The sequence below is a fragment of the Argiope bruennichi genome, chromosome 6 (genome assembly GCF_947563725.1).
Source record: "Argiope bruennichi chromosome 6, qqArgBrue1.1, whole genome shotgun sequence".
Classification (NCBI taxonomy): Eukaryota; Metazoa; Arthropoda; class Arachnida; order Araneae; family Araneidae; genus Argiope; species Argiope bruennichi.
The window spans coordinates 9,789,098-9,814,728 of record NC_079156.1 but is presented as its reverse complement, the minus strand read 5'-3'; the positions used below and the strand labels follow the sequence as shown (position 1 = coordinate 9,814,728).

Below are 25,631 nucleotides of genomic sequence, written 5' to 3'. Positions count from 1 at the left end.
CATAGATTTATAGTGAGTTTATAATAAGAAAGCAAGATTTTCTAAAGTTATACCATACCTATTATAATTTTTGCACAAAACCAAGTAAGATGTGTTTAGAGATTAAATGAATTCCATTGCATAAAATAAATTAATACAAATATTTAATTTTAGCCTAATATCAGTAGTTGTACAGCATTTTTTTTAAAACAGGCAAAAAATAAAAATCTCCAATATTTGAGGGGGAGGGCGAGTTAAAAGTCAACTTTTTTCAAGCATGAATGCATACCAGTAGGAGATTTCATTTCCATGTAATCATTGTCCTGAATCACTGGAGGCAAGGAACTAGAATCGGAACAGTTTAGGTTCAAATAAACACTGGGGCCAGTAGGTGCGGAACTTGACATAGGTGCCATATGCAAATAGCTGTCACCAGAATCACTTCCTGCAAAGCAAAAGTATCGATATATATAAACAGAAGCATGTCAAAGAAATTATGATCAGTAAAAATTCCTTTTATATTAAGATTTGTATTGTATAAAATTTCTGACTTTCAACAAAATTGTTAAAGAAACATCAATGTTTCTTATTACCTAAATTTAAATGGATTTTGTTTATATTATTTCATTAATACAAATTTTAGAACTACAGTAAAATGTAATGTAGAAGAATTTCAAACTGCAAAAGCTGTTTATAAATTTAATGTATGTATAAATTGCATGTACATTAAAAGTTACGATTGCTAAAAAGTCTTTAAAGATTGAGGTTTAAAGTCATGTCATTTGAAAATAGAATTTGATAATAGAAGAAATCTTTCAGCACTTATAGGAACTTAATGCATGTTGAATAACATTATGAAAGATTATATTTTGGACACCTAATTTACAACTCCTAATAAGAATTTTAAATATTCTTAGGCAATAAATAAAATGTTTGATTTTTACAAATTCTTATAAAATTGTAATGCAAAAATATACTTTCTTTAAAACACATTACAACAAAGCTATTTTTCAAAAAATCTTTGATTCGCACACATATATTTTGAATTTTTAAACATGTTTTAGCTATTAGGAAAAATAAATACAATATTAACATGCATTATGCTTTCGACTTTTAAATGCTTAAGTGAAAAGCACTAAGGACACCCTTTATACATATCATGACAAATAAATCAAAATTTATGGACAAAGTGGGTAGCCAATGCAATGCAAACTCCTTTCCTGTTAGCCACCACACAGCTACTGCTAGATGCTAAATTCCTGCAAAATACTAGAAGACACTTGCTTCACAATGCTATACTTTAGTTGAAATAAAATTTGTTAAAAAATTTTAAACTCCATCAAGAACATCCCTTTTTTTTAACATTGAAAGTTTTCAAACAGCTAGTAAACACCTCTTTCATAACCTATGCAAAAAAAAAAAAAAAAAAAAAAAAAAAAAAAAAAGTCTATCATTTCTCAACTAAAATTATAACAAATAGATATTAGCCAATGATAAGAAAAAACGACTAGTATCAGATCTTTGCAATAAATTTATATGGATTAAGACCTTTTCAACACTCTCAATATAACATTATACTATTACCAATTTCACTTGCTCATTTTTGAATGTGAAAATTCATTTGCCTTATTTCAAGAGATTTGCTGAATTGTTAAATATTATATTATATAAATTTAAATCAGCCAGGGATTAAATTATAACACCTTTAACATATGGACCAAAGCTAAATACAATTAAGTAAGAATAATTTGTTGTCTGAAAGGAGAACTTTGCAGCCTGGCAACATTTCTAGAATAAATTTGAATATGCCTTGCAAAAATCAGATGTATGATAACTTACCACACACTTCAAAGATAAGTTCAGTTTTGCTTCTAAGCATTGTGAAGATATAATGAAGACAAAACAGTCATGGTTATATTTCTGTTTGCACAACCTTCCCTTTCTCTAAACTACAACATCCCATGATAATACCCCAGTGGTGCCCTCAAGATAAGGCTAGATCAAACAGGCTTTGTCTTCCTTTCCAAGAAATAACTTAACTATTTTGTTCATTATTTCAAAATTTAAATTCAGGTTATTTTCCGAAACTTCCAGGCACAGCAAATAAAATTCCAGGAGATTTTGCGAATTCCGAATTAATTACATCTAAATAATGCAACAAGAATTAATTTAAAGAAACTACTCTAAAAGAATTAGAATCCCCATATTATACTATTTATAAAAGGAAAAACATTAACATTCATACAGAATAGATTTTAAAAAAATAAATGAAGCAAGAAAAAAACATTATATTATTACGAAAGTAACCAATTCTAAAATATAAAAAGAAATTACCTATTGACATAGGCATATATTCATCTAATTGTTCTTCTTTGATTGGCGGTTCAGTATGTAGAGCCCCATCAGTAGGATGACTATGAATATAACGACTGCAAAAGAAATTATTCTTAGATGCTGCCAATTTTCCTAAAGATTAGTTAAGTTTTTAAAAAATACTAACCTATGAGCAAAATCTGTTTGCTGCCCAGCATCAAACTCGTCAATTGAAAGGGAGCTACCAGCACTATCTGTGGAACATGTGGCCGAAACAGGACTAATTTCAAAAAAGAAAATTGATCAAGACAGAAGTACTTCAAGAATAGAAGGATTCTAAACTGTGATGCTGTTATATTTAAAAAGCTTAATTTACAATAGATTTAAAAAAAAGTATTATGAAATAAATCAAAAACATATGTTTATATTCAGTAAAATAATTATGTTTCTCATGAAAGCTGCCTAGATTGTTTAGCTTGCAGTGTTTAAAAAGAAGATGCTTCCATAATATGTTCAAATTAGATAAAAACTAGCAATTAGTTGTAACACCAGAAAAGCAACTTTTTAAACAAAGGAAATAAATGAAGGAATATGTGTATGCAAGGAGGGGGCATAAATAATAATAATAAATCTATACTATCAGATGCAATCAACGAGTGAATGGAATTGGAGAAAAAAAATCAAGCCTTTAAAAATTCCAAAACATGATATCTGCTAATTCCATTTTCCAATTTCCTTTAACCGATTTTTAAATCCCAATCATCAGACTTTAGTAGAAAACTAAGAGAATAATTCCAATTACAATAAAGTGTAACCAACTTACTTAGAAGTAGGAGCTTATTTAGGCCTCAACAAGAATTTACAAAATTAAATTTAGATTTTAAAAGCACAGAATATTGTTCTTAATTAAAACTTACCTGAGTGGATTTGGTAGTGCAGGAGGAGAGTAAGAAACTGTTCTGGAGAAACCACTGTGAGGCCTCAGAGAATCTAATGTATAGCCTGGTGGAGCATAATAACCCCTTAAAGGAAAAATACTAATTTTTAAATGTCATAATTTTGCCCTTTCAAACAGATTATAACCCAGAAAATCCTGTAACAGGTTTAACGAATAACTCAAACCTTTCTAAAGATTATAAACAATTTTTTTTTAATTTTTAATTTTGAAAAAAATTTTAAAATACAAATTAACACTAAAGGAATACACAGAATGGTTTATTGACGTTAGAATTACTATATATATACCATAATAAAAATAGTACAATAGATTTTAAATCTGTCCGAGCCACAAATAAAACTGTTCAATTTTTTGGGGGGAAAGACTTATTTGTAAAGGGGAAAAGCATATAAAATTAAATCAAAACAAAAATACACTATTTAAACAGGATATATTTTAACTCCATAGCATCAGAATTACAACAAATTTCAGTTAAATCATGTTACAAATAACAATTAAATTTGTGAAATAAAGTAAAATATCAATTTTTTTTTTAAATTATCACAATATCTAAAAAATAATTCTAAAAACTTGAAAGATATAACTTTAAAGATTTCTAAAATGTTGCAAACAGGAAACAAAAAAAAAAGTTAAATATATTTAATATGATAAATTGTACATTAATAAATTATTTTTTTTATGACAGAAAATAATTCATTTGTCACACTGCAAAAGTTAAAGCTAGATTTTATTTCTATAAAAACTTAATTCTTAAGCTAATAAAATAGGAATCCACAAATATTATTTGAAGATTAAATTCATATAAAACTTATTTTTTTTAATAAATAATTAAACATGTACTTTTTTATTACTATGATGAAAACATAAATAACCATTATAAACTTGTGATATTTTGATTAGGCCATCAAAGAAAGACTGGATTTAAAATATAAAGGATGTAAAAATGTAAATAAGATTCATTGTAAATTTTTTTAAAAAAGCAAAAACTGGCAAAAATTCAATTATTCCTATAATCATTACAATAATAAAATAAATATAAATAGATATGCAATTTTAGAAACATAGCAAATTACAAGCAATTTGCTTTACCTGTTATTAATTTCTTGACCTTCACTAATAGTTCTAGGCCGAGAAGGCATACTATCACAACGATCCCTTATGCCTCCATAAGATATTGCTTGAGGACTAACAACAGCAACTGGGCGCCTTGTAGCTATGGGTCGAGAATTTTCACTATTTGAAGCACTTCGAGGCCTAGCTAATGGTCCCAAATCCTCATGCTCTCTGCAGGATTTCATAGCACTAGAAATAAATACATAAAAGTAAATCAATAAATCACAACATAAGAAAATACATTATATAAGTGCGTTATAAAAGGAAAATTTCAACTAATCAAACAATAATTTAAATATTTATATAAAATTAAATTCTTTGTCCTTGAAATAACTGAAGTTTCTACCACAAGTAATTTATACAAATTTTTTAATAACTATCTAGAAAATATTTGAGAAAGTGAATAAAGCAATTAATCATTTCCTCTTCAGAATTGGCTAAAATTAATAGTTAACACTCAGTAAACCGTTTTTCATCAAGCCATTTTCAGGACATAATTCTAAATTACAGCTTTCCTATTACCATTTTACACTTTCATATCTTTGCTGAAGATAACCGAAACACATAAAAATTTTTACAAAGATAATAAAACTGAAATTAAATTTCCATAAAAAATTGGAGACAAAATTACAAAATTTAAACAGAAAAGAAAAATAAAACATTCATAACTAAGATATAAACCCTTACCAGTATAGAATATTAAAATTTTTCAAATATAATGAAAAAATGTCTTGAATGTATTTAATTGGTGGTAAACTTGGATTTTACAGTAATAAAAACTTGCAACCTTCAAAGGAGTGCCCTCATTTAAGGGCCCTACCCAACTACAAGAATCAATTTAAAAAATAAGAGCTAATTATTGTGATTTCTTATAACACTAAAATTAGTTATGAATATTTTAGTTCATTAATATTTATGTTCTAAAAACTTTCAATTACTTAAAATATTAAAAATATGCAATTTTATATATCTTCAACAAAATTTATTCAGCATTAAGTAATATATGTAATTTAAGAATAATAAAACTACCAAATTTTACAAATATTAACTAAAAATAAAATTAAAAATTTAATATGCAAAAGTTAAATATTTATTATACTGAAACTATCAAAATTTAAAATAAAATTTTTCAAAAACCAAAAATTTACTAATTTAAGTGAAACTGTTCAAAGCAAGTAATGCTGTATTTGTATTGCATATAAAAAGATGCATGTTTTACACATTGATTATATTTCCTATGTTATGTTACGCTTTCCAAGGGCAGAAACAAGAGATATTACTAACCGGAAAGCGTCTTTACCTATACCTACATGACACAATTTTGGTAAATCAAAAATGACTTTGAAATTTAGACAAAATGATGAATTGATACTAGATCTCGGATATTGAAGGAATATGATAGACTTCTCAGCAAGTAAAAACAAAAAAGGTATATTCCTCTTCATCTAAGTTATCAACTTCAAATTTCTTAAAATCCTTGGACAAAAGCCAACAGGAATGTTCCTCTTGCAACATTCTAGTATACCCTCCAATTAATCTTCCCCTCATACCACTAAAAATTGTGAACCTTGGATAAGGCCACATATACCTTGAATGGCACGAGTTCATGAAAAGTTACAGATAATATAGATTTTTGGCATAAATCTACTATTTTTATTGAATCCATTTTGAAAATACACGTCTTGGACATCTTTTTTCAGACCAATTCACACTTAAATTTAAGTACAATAGTAGTCACAAGATAATATAACAAATTTCATAGATTTAAATCCTTGTGTTTATGAAATATCACATTTACATGCACTAGAAAGTATGGACCGATAGAGGTCAGCCGCTTGATGTTATCAAATTTTGATTTGAACCACACAATTGCCTGATCACATCAAATTTTGACTCGAATTCTTTGATCCATCAAATTCTGATTTGAACTGCTTTATCGTATCAAATTTTGATACAATTCTTCATTTCAGATGATTTGTGTACCAAATTTTACTTAGATAACTCTTAGCTTTTGCAATTATTGAGTCCATTTGTACCCAAACAGCTGGACAGATTGCATCTGAATAGATTTTGCTCAAAATTTCAGAGAAATCCACAAATTTAGGAAAAAGAACATATATGAACTCTCATTTGTTAAACTCAAAGCTTTTTTTTTAGTTAGCTTTGTCACAGAGGAACAAATACAAGGAAATTTTGAAAAATGTGTTTTTCGAACTTAGAGACATCTAAAACATGGAAAAACGTCAAAATCCCGAGTTTAAATCTGATAATTACAGTACCTTTTCTAAACTTTGTATATGATAAGGTAAAAATCAAATATTACATGTTGAAGCAACCATAGGTAATGTTTATATTTCTAATAAAATAATTTAATATTTATTGCAAAATAAATATCAAATACAAATATAAAAAATATACAAATTCCGGCTTATTACAAAATTCATACTGTTGAAAAACGTGAAGTTCTTAGCAAGTGCCAAAAGATTGTATTATTCAACAAGAATTGAAAATTTATCTCTGCATCTTAACTATATTTGAAGAAATTGACTATCATTGGAAATATTGTTCTTTCAATCAAATACAAAAAAATAACATTTTATGGTAGTAAGCACAAATGTGGCGAATAATTTTTCATTTATATTGGTTGGAAAAATAAACCGGTCTGCTTTTCATAATATTGGAACAAGATCTTATTATAACACATTTAAATATTTAATTTACATATATTAATTATATTAAAAAATTATGTTTTTTTTTTTTTTTTTTTTTTTTTTTTTTTGCACAATTGTATTTATTATTAACTACATACTATTGGCAAATTTTAGGTTTAACCACATGTTATTGGTGAACAGTCAATAGATTAACATATCTCCGATCTTCTCTGGGAACTAATTACTTGGTTAATAAAAGTACTCATATTAGTGTTAAAGTCATAATTGTCTTTTAAAGATTTTTTTTAATACAGCATATTCTTAGTAATGCGGTAGACATCAAATTAACAAAAGCTCCGGAATAACAAAGTTCCTTAAAAATTATATGTAATGAGCTAAAAAACATGCAGCTTCTGGAAATTTTTAAACTGATCGTTTTTGTATAATGTTGCCCTTAAATCTTTTTCTTCTTTATCTTAATTAGTTTTATTTAAGCTTTTAATCTTTACTCCATGTGCACTGAAACAATTTAAAGACATGGAAATGAATGAAAAGCAAGACTTATTTCATTTTTTTAAAACCTGTAACATAATTTGTCAATGTTAAAAACAATCAAAATTATGGCTTGAAAAATCACCCGACTTCGAAGATATTGGATTTACTGAAAAATTTTAAATGCAAAAGTTATTTGTAGCAATGAGGAACTATTTTGATTAATTTTCTATCTTCATTATTAGGGAAGCTATAGCAAAATGAATATTTCACCCTCCCCCCACCACTTCCACCCTTTTTGAGCCAGATAGCCCATTTATGAACTCATCCATGGTTTTTACATTTCTAACATTTTCCAAGCTGGTCAAAATTCAAACAAAATGACTCTAGTTAGTTTTCTAACTAGTGTTATATGCATATTATGCACTTTTGGGTTTGGGGTCCTATGGACCATACTCAGAGAAGATCTGCAGAAATTTTTCCGAAGTCTTGTCATGAAAACCATTGCAATAGGTAGTCTTCTTATAGGAATCTACCCAAAATCCAGTATAAAGTAAAAAATTATTATATTTTAAAGATTAAATTAATCCCATAAAGGTAGTTATAATCTATTATATTGTTATTTGTCATTCAGAAAAGAAATAAGCCTATAACAAAAATGTTTACACAAAACTGCATCAATGCAGATCACTACACTCACATGTAAATGTACAAACTCTAGCAAATTGTAACACATTTTCAGAATGCATGTAATAATTTTCTTGCTTACATTATATATACAATGCCTGATGATATAATAATCAAATGAAGTTGAATTCAAGTTTTCATATTAGCAAATTTAGTGTCTTCAATAATTTATGAACTCAACACTTTTTTTTTCTTTTGTAAGTAATTAAATTACAAGAAAAATATTTGAGTAACCTATAAAAATACAAAAGAAAAATACAGAAGTATTATAAAAATACATAAAAAATATATTGCATGGCGTATAGGAAACAAGAAACAGTCCTATTTTATCTCTTCACATGAGATGCAAAGATGAATAGTCCTATATGATCTTTTAACATCAAGGATGAAAAGCAGCAGCTGTGAGTAGACAAGACGTGTCACTCGCATTCATCATCTACCTTATGCTTGATACAATATATGTATGTTTTTATGCCAATTAAGTAATGTTTTGTCTGTGCTAAGTTATATGTCCTTTCTTAATAAATATATGTTAAGTATTAATATTGCCGTTGCCTTTCCCCCACTCTAGCAAAGAAATAAAAGTCAATATAAAACTGCTGAATACAATAGAAATATACATTAAAAAGTAAATATGAAAAAGCAAAAAGGATGTTTGCCAATGCTCATTAACTGAAAAATATAATGCCCTCTCTTTCACATTAAACTTGATGAAATAGAATTGTATGGTAAGAAAATAATCAAAATAACAACTGGCACATTAGAAAGGTAAAGATGCAAATGCAAACTACATGTACTCACTTTAATGTAACTTCGTGCATGTTTTGAGCTATGACAACATCTTCTGTTTCTAACCAGAGTTCACCAGCCCCAGTTACCGAGGATCGACCAAGCTCGATAACAAAGTAATTGTTGGTGTGTCCGCATCTTCTAATACTCATAAGCTATAAAAAAGGGTACAACATTTATTTTCTGTCACTGTCAAAAAGATGCACAGAATTTATCAATAACCATTAAAATGAACTTACAGGAAATTCCAGTGTTTCTGGCTTATCAGTTTGGTCCACCTTAATCAAAGCTAATGCACTTGGAGTTAAACAAAGCCTGTAGAGACCTTTCATATTTCTTGAGGAAGCTAATGATTTATCGCCAACGGTAACTTGCCAAACATGTTCTAGAAAGCCAAAGGATTGCATTAACCAGATAATTAAAATAATAAATTTAGTCCTTAATCTTTTATTTAGCACACAGAATTATAAAAATCCTGAAATAAAGCATCTCTGACATTCTCTAACTTCAATTTTAAAAAAAAAATGCTAAGCTACCTTAAAACTTTTAATAATTTACAAATGTTAAGCCAACATTAAAAAACAACCTATTAACCATTTAATACTGAACAAAGTTCTAACACAAAAAGAGGGAGAGAGTAAAAATAAATTGTTCTCAATTAAACCAACACATTTCTAAGTACAGAAATCTAATGATTTAAGTGATAATTGTATGTGTAAGCCTTGTACAGTAAATAACTTGTCTAAGGAAATTGTTTTATTTGTGTCTGTTTTTCTTCATTCTGTTTATTCATTTATCAAGAAATTCATGCACTGAATTTCTTGAACAAAAGGGAATTTTACTAAATTTATAATATTATTTAAGACAGACCAGAGCTTTCTTGCATAATCGCTAATAAAGGTGTTACCCCCCCCCCATCACTTGTAAAATTTATAGACTTTCAGTTAAGTCAAGAATGCCACAAGTGCTTAGATTTTTATTTTCAGAATCTTGCACATTAATTGATATGAATAAAAAATTCGATATGCAATTTGGATGCCTTTATTCTAGCCAATTGAAACTAAAACTCAAAATGTTTACAAGTTATGTTCACAAACAAACCAAAAATGTGTTTTCAGAATTTAAGAAATTTTTAGCAGTAGCAATACTTTCTTTGTATAGGAGCAAGTTAAAAAGACATTTACATTTAAGACAGTTACATTTGAAGTTTGATTATGATGCTGTTTGATATTCAATAAATACATCAACATCAATATAAAAGATAATTTAATCAAGAATGAATGTACCACAGATTGCAAGGTTATTGTTATTCCCATCAAAAATTTTCTGATACTCAGAAGAAAGAGAAAAAATGTATAAGAATATTTTTTGGTAAAATTACACATGACTATTAAAAATGTGTGGACTTGTGACAACGCTCCATTTTGGAGCATTCGGTGCCTTTACAGGACTTCCTTCTCTGTGCAATGGTCCTGAAGAGGTTAAGCAATATGCTTTGTCTATATATAAGCAGACTGACTGCTTTTATTAGAAACATTTGATTTTATGGTCCCATTAAATTGACTACAAAACAGAATTTAAAAGATCTAATGGAAAAAGATGGATTCTTCAACAAATCAAGTTATTTCTAAGAATAGTAACTATATATTTAAAGCACAGAGTTCTGAAAACAATTTAAAGCATAAATTTGACAAAAGAAGAGACTTGTCAAGAGATACCCTATTGCAACAGAGCATCCACCTTTGTAATTTACCGATTGTAATGGAGCATAGGGGCATTTTATGTGTTATCATAAGTAATATGCAGTTTTATATATTCAAATTTGATTAAATTATCATTATAATCTCTACTTGCTCTGCAGGAAATGCCGTAATTCCTTTATATTTGAAAAATATTTTTAAAAGTTCCAGGATGCTTTTGAAGGTAAATGTAATATATTACAAAGACAAGCACAGTGGGATAGATTTAATAAAAGCATCGGAACATTTATAAACCATATAGGGAGAAAGAAATAAAGTCTGGTAAAAAAGAAAAAGAAAGCTACATTACATTTTGAATGGAAGAAAGCTACATTACATTTTTAAATACAACTATTTTATTTTATTATTTACATTAGTATCTATTATATATTTTAGTATTATCGATTCCAAAATCCTTTGAAGATGATGGATATCAATATATTCTATAACCTATCAAACTTTAAAAAAAATATGAATATATATACCAAATTTTGGCTTTAGTTTTGCCCCACCATTCATGCAAGGTCCATCTAATTGCAACTCCAACAAGGCATTCAACCAATCTTCTTGCGATTGTTCATTTTCAGTAACCACAGAAAAACAGTCATCTTTTGTATATAATGCAATAGCATATTTGTGCTTGGCATCTACTTTGCGATTAATATTAAAACAAGTCTTAATAGGAATACTTCTTTTAGCTGTACTGCCAGCTTTAAACTTCTTTTCATTATCATAATATTCGAGTCTAGCAGGTCCACTTTCAGATTCAGTTCTTAAAACAAAATACTTCTTTTTCATAGTCTGCAAAGAAAAATAGATATTAACATTTATTTAAAAAAAATATATAAAATTCTATAGAATATAGAACAACTCGCGACATACAGTATTTTTTACATATTCACTATAATATTTTAAAAAAAATAATACAAATATATAAACAAACAAACATATATATTCAAATACAGTCAAATGCATCAAGATAATCATTAAAAAAATGGCTCAATAAATATATAATCTAGTATGTAAACAAATAACAAATCATTAAAAAATTATTTAACAATTTTATTTTATAAAAATATACTTTAAAAATCAAGAAAAATACACAAAAAAATAAGCATCAATAAAAGACAATTTAAAAAATTCGAAATGCATAAACTGCTGAATTAGAATATTTTAAATAACTACATTTTCTTGAAAAATCAAAAATTCATGCAATCTTAGCTAAATAAATAATTATATTACACACTGAACACGACAAAGAATTTTTAAAGTTAATTTCAGGTTTAATACAGATATTAAAAAGTATAATCAAAAGGTGATAAACTGATTTATTCAACTAAAAGTAAAATGCATATAAAACTGCACCAAAAAACAAACACTATTTCAATAACAAAAATATAAATTAAGAAAGAATTTTCTTTACTTTCAACTTTCTTAAAATTCCAGCCTTCCTTACATCCCGAGGAAGAATGGACCCCGACAAGCCCGACATACTGTTCTGGTCTTCCTTTTTGTTAGACCTTCTGGTTTGCTTCAGAAGAAACTCAAAAAGTAGAACCATAAAATTTGAGATAACTACATAGTTTATACAACCTGTAAGAGATTTTTTAAGAAGCTCTTTATAATTAAATAATAAATATAAAATATATCTTAAATACTAGATTTAAAAATCTACATTATTACAAAATATTAAAATAAGAGTCAAATGATCCCATCTACAAATTAACAAAAAAGATATTCGAAATCAGTTTCATTTCATTTCTGTCTTTCACACAGTCTTTATAAGAAAATAATGATAAATTCCATAAAAATTTATAAAACTAAATTAAACAAGAAACATACAAAAAAATGTTATTTTTAAGCAAAACAAACACAAATGTTGAACAATGTTTATTAATTAGACTTAGTTAGCAATTTTAAAGTTATATATTTATTTATGATTCCAGACAGCAATTTCTACCTAATTTTTAAATTCACCTTTTTCAATTTTTTTTTTAAACCTTAAATGTGTTGGTCGTGAAAGATAAACAATGCACTGAACATCTTAAATAACAATCACGTCATGTGCGTAAACGACCTCGTCATGAAGATCTGTTTACCAGGAAATGTACAATGCATCGATAACATAAACAGAGAATTTTTAGTATCCAACGAAAAGAAGGTATCACAATGATATTGATACATAATGAAACTACCTGAAACACTCAAATTTTCTCATACAATATAAATTACTAACCAAATCAAAAGATGCAATAAGGGGTGGGACAAGTTATAATACGTACTGCGACAATGCGTTTTTTAGAATGTTATCATGTACTTTCCACACTGCTTTATTTTGATAGCATTTATACCCATAAAAATACCAGCTCTTTCAAAAATAGCACTCAATCAACAAACTACCAAAGAGTATAAGGGGAAAATATGCTGACATCCTTTTTTAATTTGCAACACTGATCTACTTCAACAAAATAAATGTTGTTTACCACGTCAATTTACAGCTATAAACGGCAGATGGCGATGGTGCAGAATTGAAATTTGAATAAGCAAAAGAGGGTATTGCGTAATACGTCTCTTTAAATCCGATTCCCAAAAATGAGTAACACGCTTTTGTTAAATATCAAAATAATAAATAAAGGAAAACTAACACAATGCTGCTCATAAATAAAAACTAAATTAGTATTTAAAAATGATCTCCAATATTTGTGTTCGATAAGAAGTATCAGATATTTTTTTTCCTTTAAAATGAGTGATTATAAAAATTTATTGTAGTCAGATGTTATATGCATTTATGCATTTTGTACTTAGGTTTTTTTCATTTAATTGAAGCTTTATTGTTTATTTCTAGTAAAACGAAAATAATTGCCATTAATGATAGTCATTAAAAATAAGTGCGAATATTTTATTTCCTTTTAAACGAGTGGCAGTAACTTTGAGTTGACGACCGTAACCTTTGTTGTCTTTTGCTCTCCAAAGTATGGGTAGAGTTAACCGGAGGACGTATTGGAGGATCAAGCTAGGTTCCAATTAGTGCCTGTAGACGGCGCCAGCAGTCTACAGCCATCTATAGGCGCTAACAAGAACTATGCCAATTGCAGGATTAGCTATAATAGGGGTTATAAGATTTGGCAAATAAGCGTATTTGTGGCGAATTATGCCAATCTTTTTAATTCCTATTACGCGATTTTGTTTTTTATTTTATTCCGCCAAAACTTGAAATCGTCAAACTGTTTCGTTTCTTTTACTCTTTCTCAAACTTTACTCGTTTCTTTTACACTCTTTCAGAAATTCATCTGATATTTTTTTTTATTTTAAATTGATTTTGATGTAAATAAATTCTTTATTATTATTAAAATGTATTTATTTATTAAGAATTTTTTTAAGTCATTTGTTAAAAATTATCATTTATTAAATAACTTATTGAAAATATAAATGTATTTATTTATTATTTATTTTATTATTGTATAATTATTTTTCATTTGAAAGAAAACATCTCCAACAGTCGAAAATAATAGAAATATTTTCATGCGAAATTTGAATAAATAAATGCTTTTATGTTATTGCGATTCGAAATAATATTTGACTGCAAGGACTCTCCATATAATATATATATATATATATAAATTTTTTACTATATGCAAATTTTTTTTCTAATAAAAGAGAACGTGCGTGTGTGTACGCAGAGAAGAATAAATATGTTTTGGAGGGTAGGAAAGTGTAATGTTTGGTAGAGCAATTTTTTAATTTTTATTATTTAAAAACAGCGAAAAAGTTTGAAGTTTTTCTGCAATAACTTTCGAAAATATTTCCAAATTAAAAAAAAAGATTTTAATTCATCTTTAAAATAAAAGTATATTTAGATATATATCTTTTTAAGTATAAAATCTTATGATATTCTTTATTTTAATAAATTTTTAAATTTTGATTTTCAGCAATATCGTAAATGAAAGACAAATCATTTTCATTTTTCAATCAAAGCTGAACGATTTTTCTTTGTTAAAAAATATGAGATAAAATTATTCATACTTTTAATATAATAAAATTTAAAGGGTGGCATGCTATCAATAAATTGCATCTTTCGAGGCAGGTTGTTGGACTTAGAGCTTCCAAATTTGGCTGGCAATTAGTTATTTCTTAGATAGCAATATTAAGAAATCTTGTTTCAAAAATTAAATTAAAATTTTAACAAAAAATTAACAAAATTCCAGCATTTTCTTTATAACTTCGAAATATATCACTGACCAAAAACATTTTAAATTTTAAAAAAATTAGATTTTCAGTTATCTTTTTTTTTTTTTTTTTTTTAATTCCATTCAATATTTTTCTTCTTTGATCTTAGTATTTTTCAAAATACTTTTAAACATATTTTTCAAAAATATTTTTCATTGGTTTAGTAAACTATACTTCTACATGAGCACATTGCAGTGATATTCAATACAATTTTATGCGCATATTATTGTCATTTTAATTTTTTAAAGATAATATAAAACTAAACAATTAAAATCTACAATCTTGGCTTTCTATAATATTTTGGATGAAGATTCAAATCTACTTTATTATTTTCATTTCTATTATTTATTTTTTATTTATTTTATTTCATTTATTTTAGGTTAACATAAAATTAGAAATTAGGTATAAGTGGAGCATCATTTTTTCCCTTAATAAAATACAGTTGATTTTTTTATTTGACCAGCTTTTTATGGCTTTTTTCTATCATTTAATAAAAAGCAATTTTAAAAATTAACTTTCTATTAGTTTTAATATATTTACTTCTTAGCTCAATCATTAAATAAGTCTTCTATCAACTGCAAGATAATTCTTTTCGAAGGTTATGTTAATTATTTATATATTATAGTTTGCTTAAACAGTAATTCTCATAAAAAACTAAGAATTAAAGAAGAATTAAACTAAAATTAAGTATTAAAAAAATAATTCTCAAAAAAATTCTCATAAACAGTATTTTTTATAATTTACAACTATATATAACTTGTTATTTTTTTGCAATTCATACATTAATTTAACAAAAATTAAATTTATTGCAAATACTTTAATTGACATAATTAAAGTAATACTAAATGTATGATGGACAGACCAGCTGGTCACCGAAAGCAGCTGGTACATCCCTAATTATTTCGATTTCGTTTCCAAAGTATACATCTAACAATAATCATCCTTATAATGTAAATGTGTTTTCAATGTGAAACAAAACAGTCTACTTATATCATTGGGTCTACTTATACCATTACTTATATCATTTATTACATAGTTAGCTAACATTAGAGCTCATGTTTCTTCTTCGGCTCTAGCCATGTCATACATGGAATACCTGTTTAGTTATGCACCGACTCCTCTTAAAATCCAAAATTAATTTATTGACCGATTCTCTATTTAGCATTTATGTTCAGCTACCGGGTATGCTCCTATATTGTTATATTAATGTTGAATGTGTAGCATGGACCTTTAATTTTTCTATAAATTTTTACATATCTTTTCTAATCAACTACTATTCTTTGAATAATCTACATTTATTCTCTGAAAATGTTATGAACTTGTTTGTAGATTATTTGATGAAAATAAGCTGGAATGTATAAACCCCTTCAAACCCATTATGGGATTTATGATATTTGTTTTTATCAAGTAAATTCTTCCAATCAGACTTCAAATCTTAAGAAATAAAAAATTCAATTAAATTTGCATCAAAAACTATTGTTATGACTTTTTCAAACGCTATCAATAGAAGGATATTGGAAAACCCGTCAGGAAAAATGATAGAAAAAAAACCCATGAAGGAGCCCGAAGTGGAGCAGTTCTCTTAGTTTTCGGAAAGAGGATATCCTACAATGGCAAATTTTCAGGCACTGTGTTTTAATTTTGTTCAATTAAATCCTATTACTCCTTCCTATGATTAATACATTAATCTTATCCGGTATCAATGACATCATGTAATTGATCTGGACCACTTGTTATCTGCTAGGAGAGAACAGATTAAGGAAAAAAATGTCTTTGACGGCAGATCAAAAAGATCCTTATATTTTCTATAGACTGCTTATATTCTCTTTTCAAATTTATCACAGAAATTATACAAAAAATAAATATTAAGGTGATTCGAACCTTTAATTCGAAATATCGTAGTATAATAGTATTTTAGGTTTCATTTTAATCTATCTTTATATTATTCTTTTCCCTTAATTACAACAGCAATAAAGTAAATAAAAATGGTGTTTAATATCGACAATATCAAACACATTCTTGAGTATAAGACCAAGAATTAAGCAGGATCGGTCTTTAGTCGATTGCTTCCAATTGGGCGACGTTCATAAGGTCTCTTTCTTATTTCCTGCATACAGGGTTAATTTTTCTTCCGCCTTGCCATGGACCTTAACAAACATAAAAGAATCCTAGTAGTCTTTTTACGAAGGGTATTGTATGTTCATAACATAAAATTTACAGCTAGTTTGTCGATTTAGTAGGGGAAAGGGGGGGGGCACGAGAAGCGTATTGAGACCAGACATTTCCGTACGAGTCAAACGTCCAATAAATCATTCTTAGCCCATTGAAAAAAGGGGCTAGGGAGTGATTAGTCTTTGCTAAAAACACATAAGCCTGCTGGCAAGAATGTTTAGTGAGAAAAAGTATTGGTATTTTAACTAAATTTTGATACTTAAATATAAGGAAAAAGCTTCTGACTGTCTGTACATGTGCTGACTTTACAAACCAGCCTTTTTGACATGTATCAATCAAATTTGGCAAATATTTAGTTTGGTGGGTAGAAATGTGCTTTTCAGAGTGATTAAAATTTTTTTTAATTAATTAAAAATTAAGCGAAATATTGGTCTTTATTCAGGATAACTTTTTAAAAGTTTACAGTAGAAAAATAGTATATATATATATATATATATATCCTTTTAATGATACAAAATTTGTTTATCATACAATTTTTCTTACAATATTTAATAAATTTTTTGAAATATATTTTAAACGTATTTTGCAACAATATATATTTCACTGTTGAAAAAAAAAGCTCAAAGCCGTTTTCAATGTTACTACTAATTTTGTATCAGCTTTTTTTTTTTTTTTTTTTTTTTTTTTTTTCCCCATCATTGTTACCAGTTTTTTGTCTATCATTATTTCTATCTTTTTTTAGAATTTACAATTTAGAAGAATTCGGAAAGTTAAAACTCTTCAGCAACGAAAATTAACTTCTTATCCACTTAACATGCTATTTACTAATGGATCTGTGGCGAAACTTTTCATGAGTAAAAAATAAAAATTTCAAGGCATTTCTTCTTTAAAAAATAATTAGCATTTTATGCATTGATTTCTGGTTCATTATAAAAGTGGTGTTTTCTATAAAATTTGAATAAAGGAATTTTTAAATAAAAGCCTTTTAACTAGGAAATGTGAATTTATGAAATTATTATTCTGATATGATATTATTATTCTGCACTGACTTTATTCAAAAACAAGATATTTGTTCTTAATTCGAATTCTCTTGTAATCCTGAAGGGTTATTTTTAAGAATTTTATTTTAACTTTTGTGAGCTCAAATGCTCACAAAAATAAGTATTTTTTTTAAATTTTTAAAACTTTTTTTCATTATAGTAGTTATGGATATTCTATCAACATTTTTCTTTATTAATCACCATTTTAACAAGACGCATTTATCCATATGTCATTAATGGGAACATTTCGAATAATATAGTTTTTTTCCGTGAAATAATTTGCAGAAGGGGAAAAAATCCCATTCCGATTTCTTTTTTGAATGAAAATATGATAGTTGAATGCTTTGTGAGGAAATTGAAGAATGCATTTGGAAATAAAATAAAATAAAAAATTAAAAAAAAAAACCATGAAAATTTTGAATTTCTGGCTTGTGATAACAGATAAGACGCATTTCAAATTTATATATTCATCTACGGATTCTCTTGACAGTTTCAGTTTCTTTAGCATTTGTAGAAAGAAAGTTTTCCAACTTGAAATTAATTACGATCATTAAATCATTAATTATAAAACATACTTACGATCATTAAATCATTAATTATAAAACAAACTTACGATCATTAATTCAGCAAGGACGCTTAAATTGTTGGGCAGTTATATCGATTGGATCTGAAATCAGCTGGATTTCGGATTTATATAAAAAGTTCGCAAAAGGAAATAAAAACAAGAAAAATTGCTCCCTAATAATAAACGACAATAATGATCTATGAATTTTCAATTATTCCTACAAATTATTTCCTAAAAATTATTTATTAGTCCTAAGAATTATTTATTTCTGACAATGTTCTTGCATTTCAATTTTCTTTTTGTACCAAATAAAGAATTTTCATAAATCTTTGTTAAGTCACTGAAATAAATAGTATAGTGACCTATTTACTTATTACAAATAGTATACAAATTTTTGTCCATTTGTTGGCTAGCTTATGTGCATTCATGAATTAAATATTAAAGGATATGTTTTAAAGTATATATAAATTTACGAGTATGTTTGGTTTATTAATCCGTGTGAAAAAGATGTTTTAATCATTTTCTATTTAGCGTTAATTTCTATTTGTGATTTCCATTCTATTGCTGAGCTATATCTATAGCAACATTTTATTTAATACTAATCACCGACCAACTGGCTAGCCAAAGTTAATGGCCGCTAAAATTTTCAATTAAATACTTTACGTAACTGGGTATTAATAGCTTCTTTAGCAAATTATTTATAAGCTTCGAATTTTGATAGATAGTCTATCATAAATATTATATTAGAAGACTTCTATGATTCTATTCATTTTACTATGCATTTACCTTATTTTCTGCCAACGCCACTAACCATCGTGGATGCACTTTGATATTTTTAGTCTTTTAACAATACAATTTTGTAATCTAATCTAACCTAGGGCAAAACAAAAATTGGCATTTTTCTTCATATTAAAAATATTTTAAATGTAAATTTTTCAGATTTTTTTTTTTTTTTTTTTTTTTGCAGAATTAGATAATTATATTGCTTACTTTCCTGAGATCAGCTTTGCCAGTCATAATTTTTTTAAAGGACAAAATAATAATTCGCACAGTAAAACGAAAACTGAACATTTTTTCGCAAATTTAATAATAACTTTGGTGTTCATCAAGAATTCTTATGATTTTGTATAATTATTCTTAATATTTGCTCAGAATTCTTAAGATTTTTGCTGGAAAATGTGCCTAAAATATTTTTAGAAAATTGATTAAATATGAAAAAAATATTTATACTGCAAAAAATTACAATCATTGAAAAAAAAATTTCTGAATATATAAAAATAACATTTATACTGTAATATTTTCGAAAGTTATCGAGGGGAAAAAACATCAAGAACTTGCTTAATTTTTAATTAATTAAAATTCTAAATGAAATTTTAAAAAATTGCTCCGAAGTGCACATTTTATCCGTCCAACATAGTAAGTGCGTACTAAGTTTGGTAGCTTATGTCTTACGGTTTGATTAATAGAGCGTCAACACCCAGATATACAAACGCGCAAACACATATATTATTAGTAAAGATCGCTCTACTAATAATGCGCTTTATTATTAGTAGATAATGCATTTCATGTTTGTAAAGATGAAGTTTTGTTATGGAATTTTTATTCACCCTCTCAAGTGACACAGTTCAAAATTGCACTACACGTTTGTATTCTCTATGACTATACATAATTTTGCTAGAAATTAACTTGTCAATTTACTTAATTTTTAATTTCACATGAGTAGTGTCATCCGGTACTGAATATGAGGAAAAAAAAACAATTTATTTTTAAATTACACAATGCATATAATCTGCACTAATTATAAAGATAAATTTGTGTGTGTTTGTATTAGTACTGTACAGGGAAAATCGTTTGATCTATAACAACCAAATTTTGCACATATATTCAGTGCGGAAATTTGAAATTTCGGTGGGATTTTTTGAATTTTCAGTTAATTAAAATTTGTGAAATTTTGGTGTTTTTGCAATAATTTCTGAAAATATTATAGCAGAAAAACAATTTGTACAGCATCTTATAATTCAAAACATTATCTTTTTAATGATGAAAATTTTTTTAAAAGTTTTTAAGTTTATTTTACAACATTCTATTTTATTACTGAAGAGAAACTGAAACCATTTACATTGTTGCTCCTAATACCTCATCTTAGCCTTTTCCCACTGATATGAAGGTTTGGTTTATTTTCCCATGTTGAGTTGACTTAAATATGAGGCATGCTTTTAATAATTTTTCTATGTATATTTTGTTATATTATATAAAAATAAAGTTCGCCCTTTTGTGACCAAAACAGAGTGAATTATGACAATTTGAATGTCACTGTTTTATAAAAACGCGGAACTCCATTGACTGCCTCGAAGATACAAAATCAGTGCCCTGAGATTCTCCAAGATTGATCAATCTAAAATAATTACATTTTTGATTGTCCTAAAATAAGGATATTCAAGGCTTTATAACTCGGTCAGATTTGCCGCAAAGATGGAAATGTTAGATGGTCAAGATTATTTTACTGAATAGGATTCCTAGGTCTGAAGGATCGTATAAAATTTAGACTTCATAATCGTTTACAGAAGTACTTTTTTAATTGAAATAAAATAAAATATTACGTCATTTAAATCTTTTAGAAAGCAAAATTAAAAATAAAATTTTATGACGAGGCCAAAGAAAATATTATTGAATTTTATTTTTATTTAATTCATAAAATATGTAAATATTCTGTAATACAAATTAGATATTAATTCTGAACTCATATATTTTTTAAAGACGTGTTTGGTTTTTAAAAAATGTATTTATTGAAGTTTTATCAATTCCGGCTTCAATTTCAAGTTTACATTTTACGGGAGCTCATAGAAAATTAGAGAAAGGCATCGAAGAACGAACAGAATAAGGAAAGGCTTCTATAATAGTATCGGTGATATGTTTATAAAAATTTGAAGCTTAAAAACATTTTGCTTGAGAATCTATTAAGAGAGCAAGTTACATAAAATATTTAATTGAAAAGCAAATGCTAATTCTAGGCAAACCAGCTAGTTGCCAAAGGGGAATAGTAACAATAATTTAAAAAAATTTTTAAAAATCAATTAAAATTTTTTTAAATCTACTTTTAATTCACTAATTAGAATATCTTTTAAAAAGTGGTTTTTTTTACAAAAGTTATTTTATATAACTGGTAAAAATTGTCTAGAAATAAGTATTATAGAAAATAGTTTCAGATTGGGCCTCGCGTTTTCTAAGACCAACCCTGTAACAAAGGTACTAGAAAGTATTATTATAAAATATTCTTTAAAATATTTTCAAATATTTAATTAAAATATGAAAAGAAATTACACAGAAATAAAATTGATATCACTGAATAATTAATATTTTGAATTTTAAAATGGCATAAGAATGACTTCTATGCAACAATACGCTCCGAAGTTTTTGAGACAAAGGGTTAAAACGTCAATAAATTTTTAAAGAAAAAAAACCTATTTGCAGTTTTAAAAACTTTTCTTAGTGAACATTTATTATTCAAATTACGAACCAACTTTCGGTCGAACGGTCTAGCCTTCAGAAATCTCGAATATGTTTTTGCCTTATAAATGTTCTAACTTAATTCAGAGACAACATCCATTCTATAAATTTAATCATGTTAAAATTTTTGTAAGTAATGCAACATCCTTTTCAGAAAAATTAGACATGTCAACCGAATGAAAAATCGGGCCCAATAAAAAAAAAATAATAAATAAAAAATCGATATTTTAACTTGAATTTATTTTTGAAAACGATTGCCTTTATTTGAGAAGCTACTTTTAAGCGATTTCTTTCATTGATGAATACAATACCAAACAAGAAAGAGGAAAATATAAAACTCATGCTATAAAAATTTTTTGGTTAAAAATCTTCATCATTAAGCAGATTAATAAAAATAATAAAAATTTTGCTATATGCTGTCTTCCAAATAGCTCTTCTCGGTCCTTTTTAATGAATATTAAATCAACAGAATAACGTTAGAACAAGATGCTGATACCCGTTCGTAATTTCAGTCTTACTGAAGAATAATATAATTATTAATGTCTTTATCTATATGTTAACATGAGTTACAAGACAGACTGCCTCCCCAAAGCTTAACATTTAGCAAACGTGATTTAGAGGATAAAAATGTGTACTTTTAGGCAATTTATCAAAATTTACAACTATAATTTTAATTAATCTCTCTCTATATATATATACATACTATATATTGAAATAAAACTCATTCGACATGGTTGTATAAAAAATGGTTTTGTCCATTATTGCTATCAAAACATTAACTATATTAAAATGCAGTTCAAAACAGCGAACTCAAAAACTGACTAAAATACACCGATAAAAAAGTATTAAATAAGAAATAAATCGTAATAATAATTCCAATATTCTTTATCAAGTGTTTGTAATATTTATATGCTACAGGGGAAAAATAGATTCAGTTTAATCAACTTTACTTAAAAATCATCCGTTCAAAATGGATATTCACAGACCAATGCGAATGTCAAATACTTTGTTATATCATTTGTGTAAACAAATAACTGTCTGTTTAATTATTCCTTAATTTGTCTTTTTTTTAATTCAATAAAAATTTATTCATTTGCCTTTATAAAATGAAGTCATTTGTTTGAAGGAAATTAGATCATGAGTTCACTGAATTTTCCCATCTCCAGGCATGGGTTAAAGTGTAATTATCAAGTTTCGCGTGGGAAAAATGTTGATTATCCCATAAAAAAGAATCATTATCCATCAATCACTCGCATTATAAGAATGAGAAATATGCATTCCCTACAGCTTTTCTAACTGTTTACCAAGTTTTCTCTAAAAGGTAATTAAATTCCGTTAATCCTACAACTTTAGCACATATGATACTAGATAAGAGCGCATCTGCTTACCACCACCCGGTGGTTTTGTTGCCGTAAGCAAATTGGGGTAGCCTTTCATAAGCAGCAGAGATAGATAAGTAGATGGAAGTGGAAAAATCAATTACAGAACTGTCATAAGTATCTATTTTTCTTTCTTTATGCTCATAAAAGCATCGGTTACTGCGCTAAGAAATACTTTTCTGTAAATAAGCTTTTTTTGAGAAACTACATTTAAGCAATTTTATTTTGATGATTAAAATGCTAAAGAAAAAAGAGAAAAATATCAAAATAATGTTTATTAAAATTAATTGATAAAAAAAAACCCTTCACTTTTAAAGAGAATAGTAGATGAATAAAAATTTTACAAGATGCTGCATTCCGGTGGATATGAAATCAAAGAATGACATTAGGTCAATATACAGATATGCAATTGTAATTTCAATCTTACTGAAGAAATATATAGTTGTTCATAGATTTATCTATACTTTAACATGAGTTATAAGACAGACTGCCGACTCCAGAAACTGAAAATCTATCAAACATGCTTTAAAAGATGAAAGCGTGTGCTTTGATGCAATGCATCAAAATTTCCAGTTATAATTTTAACTAAACAAAATGTTGATGTTTTCCTCTTATAATTCCCAAAATATATTATTGTACAAAAATGATACTAACACCATTTTCCAAACTTAATATCAAAATCCTTTTATTGATATCAATTTCATTATCATACAATTGTCTTTTTAATATAAATAAACTAAACAAATATTTTAGAATGTATTTCTACAATAATTTTTATTATTGTAATAAAATTCATTTCCTTCCCAAGACTATCAAAATTTAACTAATCAAGTAAAGATGAATTTATTATTTTGTCATTAATTTAAACTTGTTTTTTCTGTCACTCAACATTACGCGTTTGTTTGTATGCAATATAGTGATTAAAAAAAAAAAAGCAGTATGACATCAATAATATTATTTGATAACAATAATCTTTGAAAAAAAAAATGGAATATTATGTTTGCAGTAGTAGCTGAAAAATCTACAAACGAGGTAAACAATTCCTTATGACATCTTGAAACAACACAATTTCTCGTACCCTTCAAGATATTTTATTTGTTCAATAAAAATGCTTAGGTAAATGAACACAGTCATATTCGAAATTTTGTTAAAATACCATTTTATCATTCAGATTTAGTATTTAAAACTTCAAAAAATACATTTGGGAATTATGAAATTTTCTTCTGAAGCATTAACCAAGGTTTCTTTTATTCGCAAAATAATTATTTTTCTTCAAAAGTAAAATTTTCTTTTAGTGCGAGTTGATTAGTGAAGGCATTCAGGTATCTAATTTTAAGGATTAATATCCACAATGGTTATTTATTTTTCAATTAATTGTATTCATATAAAAAAAACCTGTATGATCTTATATGCTAATGTTATAAAGAGGCAGAAAAAGTATAAAGATAAAAGAGAGAAAGGGAGGAAAGCATATAATTTTTTTTATTTCATAAAATTTTTAAAAAATTAATAAAAAAACAAAGAATAACACACCATACATTTAACATACTTAATTTAAATTCTTTTTAGTGACAATGAATAATAATGAGGTAGACGATTTTTTAAAAAGTAATTTTAACTAAATAAAAAAGAAAGTTTTTTTTTTATTATTATTATTTAAAATGATATTGGAAACAAAAGTGAAAGATACTGTTTTCAATTTTTTTCCTTCCAATTTTCAGGCTGTGGTTTAAGCATTAATAAGAATCATGTTTTAGAGGTAGAATTTGAATTTTGAGAGGAGTTGTATAGATTATCAGCTTTGATACAATATCTTGAGAATATATTATTCATATATTCCAATTGTAAATGATTGTGCTTTCTCTTTGTTCATTAAGTTTTTTTTTTTTTTTCCTGTCAAGTTCCCAATTATATGATACATATCCAAGTTCAACTGCTCTTTCATATGCTAAAAGATTTCTTTTTTCTTCTTTTGTGAATACAATGGCCCAGGAAGTTCTTTCAGTTGCATTTAAAATGC

General features: G+C 26.6%; 2 protein-coding genes across 5 annotated transcripts in view; one reads left to right on the top strand and one right to left on the bottom strand.

The window, feature by feature from the left end:
* LOC129971464 (insulin receptor substrate 1-like) overlaps positions 1-13,260 on the bottom strand; it is a 36,602-nt gene extending 23,342 nt beyond the window's left edge. Inside the window, exons 1-10 of one of the 4 annotated variants that reach the window (XM_056085252.1) lie at positions 13,205-13,260; positions 12,145-12,314; positions 11,207-11,522; positions 9,222-9,367; positions 8,995-9,137; positions 4,340-4,552; positions 3,210-3,329; positions 2,480-2,572; positions 2,314-2,408; positions 269-424 (exon numbers count right to left, since the gene is read on the bottom strand). In XM_056085252.1, the coding sequence (XP_055941227.1) occupies positions 269-424; positions 2,314-2,408; positions 2,480-2,572; positions 3,210-3,329; positions 4,340-4,552; positions 8,995-9,137; positions 9,222-9,367; positions 11,207-11,522; positions 12,145-12,282 (1,420 nt within the window). In that variant the 5' untranslated portion in view covers positions 12,283-12,314; positions 13,205-13,260. The other 3 variants (XM_056085251.1, XM_056085250.1, XM_056085253.1) reach the window with 3 other exon arrangements.
* A 306-nt stretch (positions 13,261-13,566) lies between these two features.
* LOC129972407 (ATP synthase subunit O, mitochondrial-like) overlaps positions 13,567-25,631 on the top strand; it is a 41,137-nt gene continuing 29,072 nt past the window's right edge. Inside the window, exon 1 of the mRNA XM_056086532.1 lies at positions 13,567-13,697. The gene's annotated coding sequence lies outside the window, so the exon portion shown is untranslated. The remainder of the gene's footprint in view (positions 13,698-25,631) is intronic.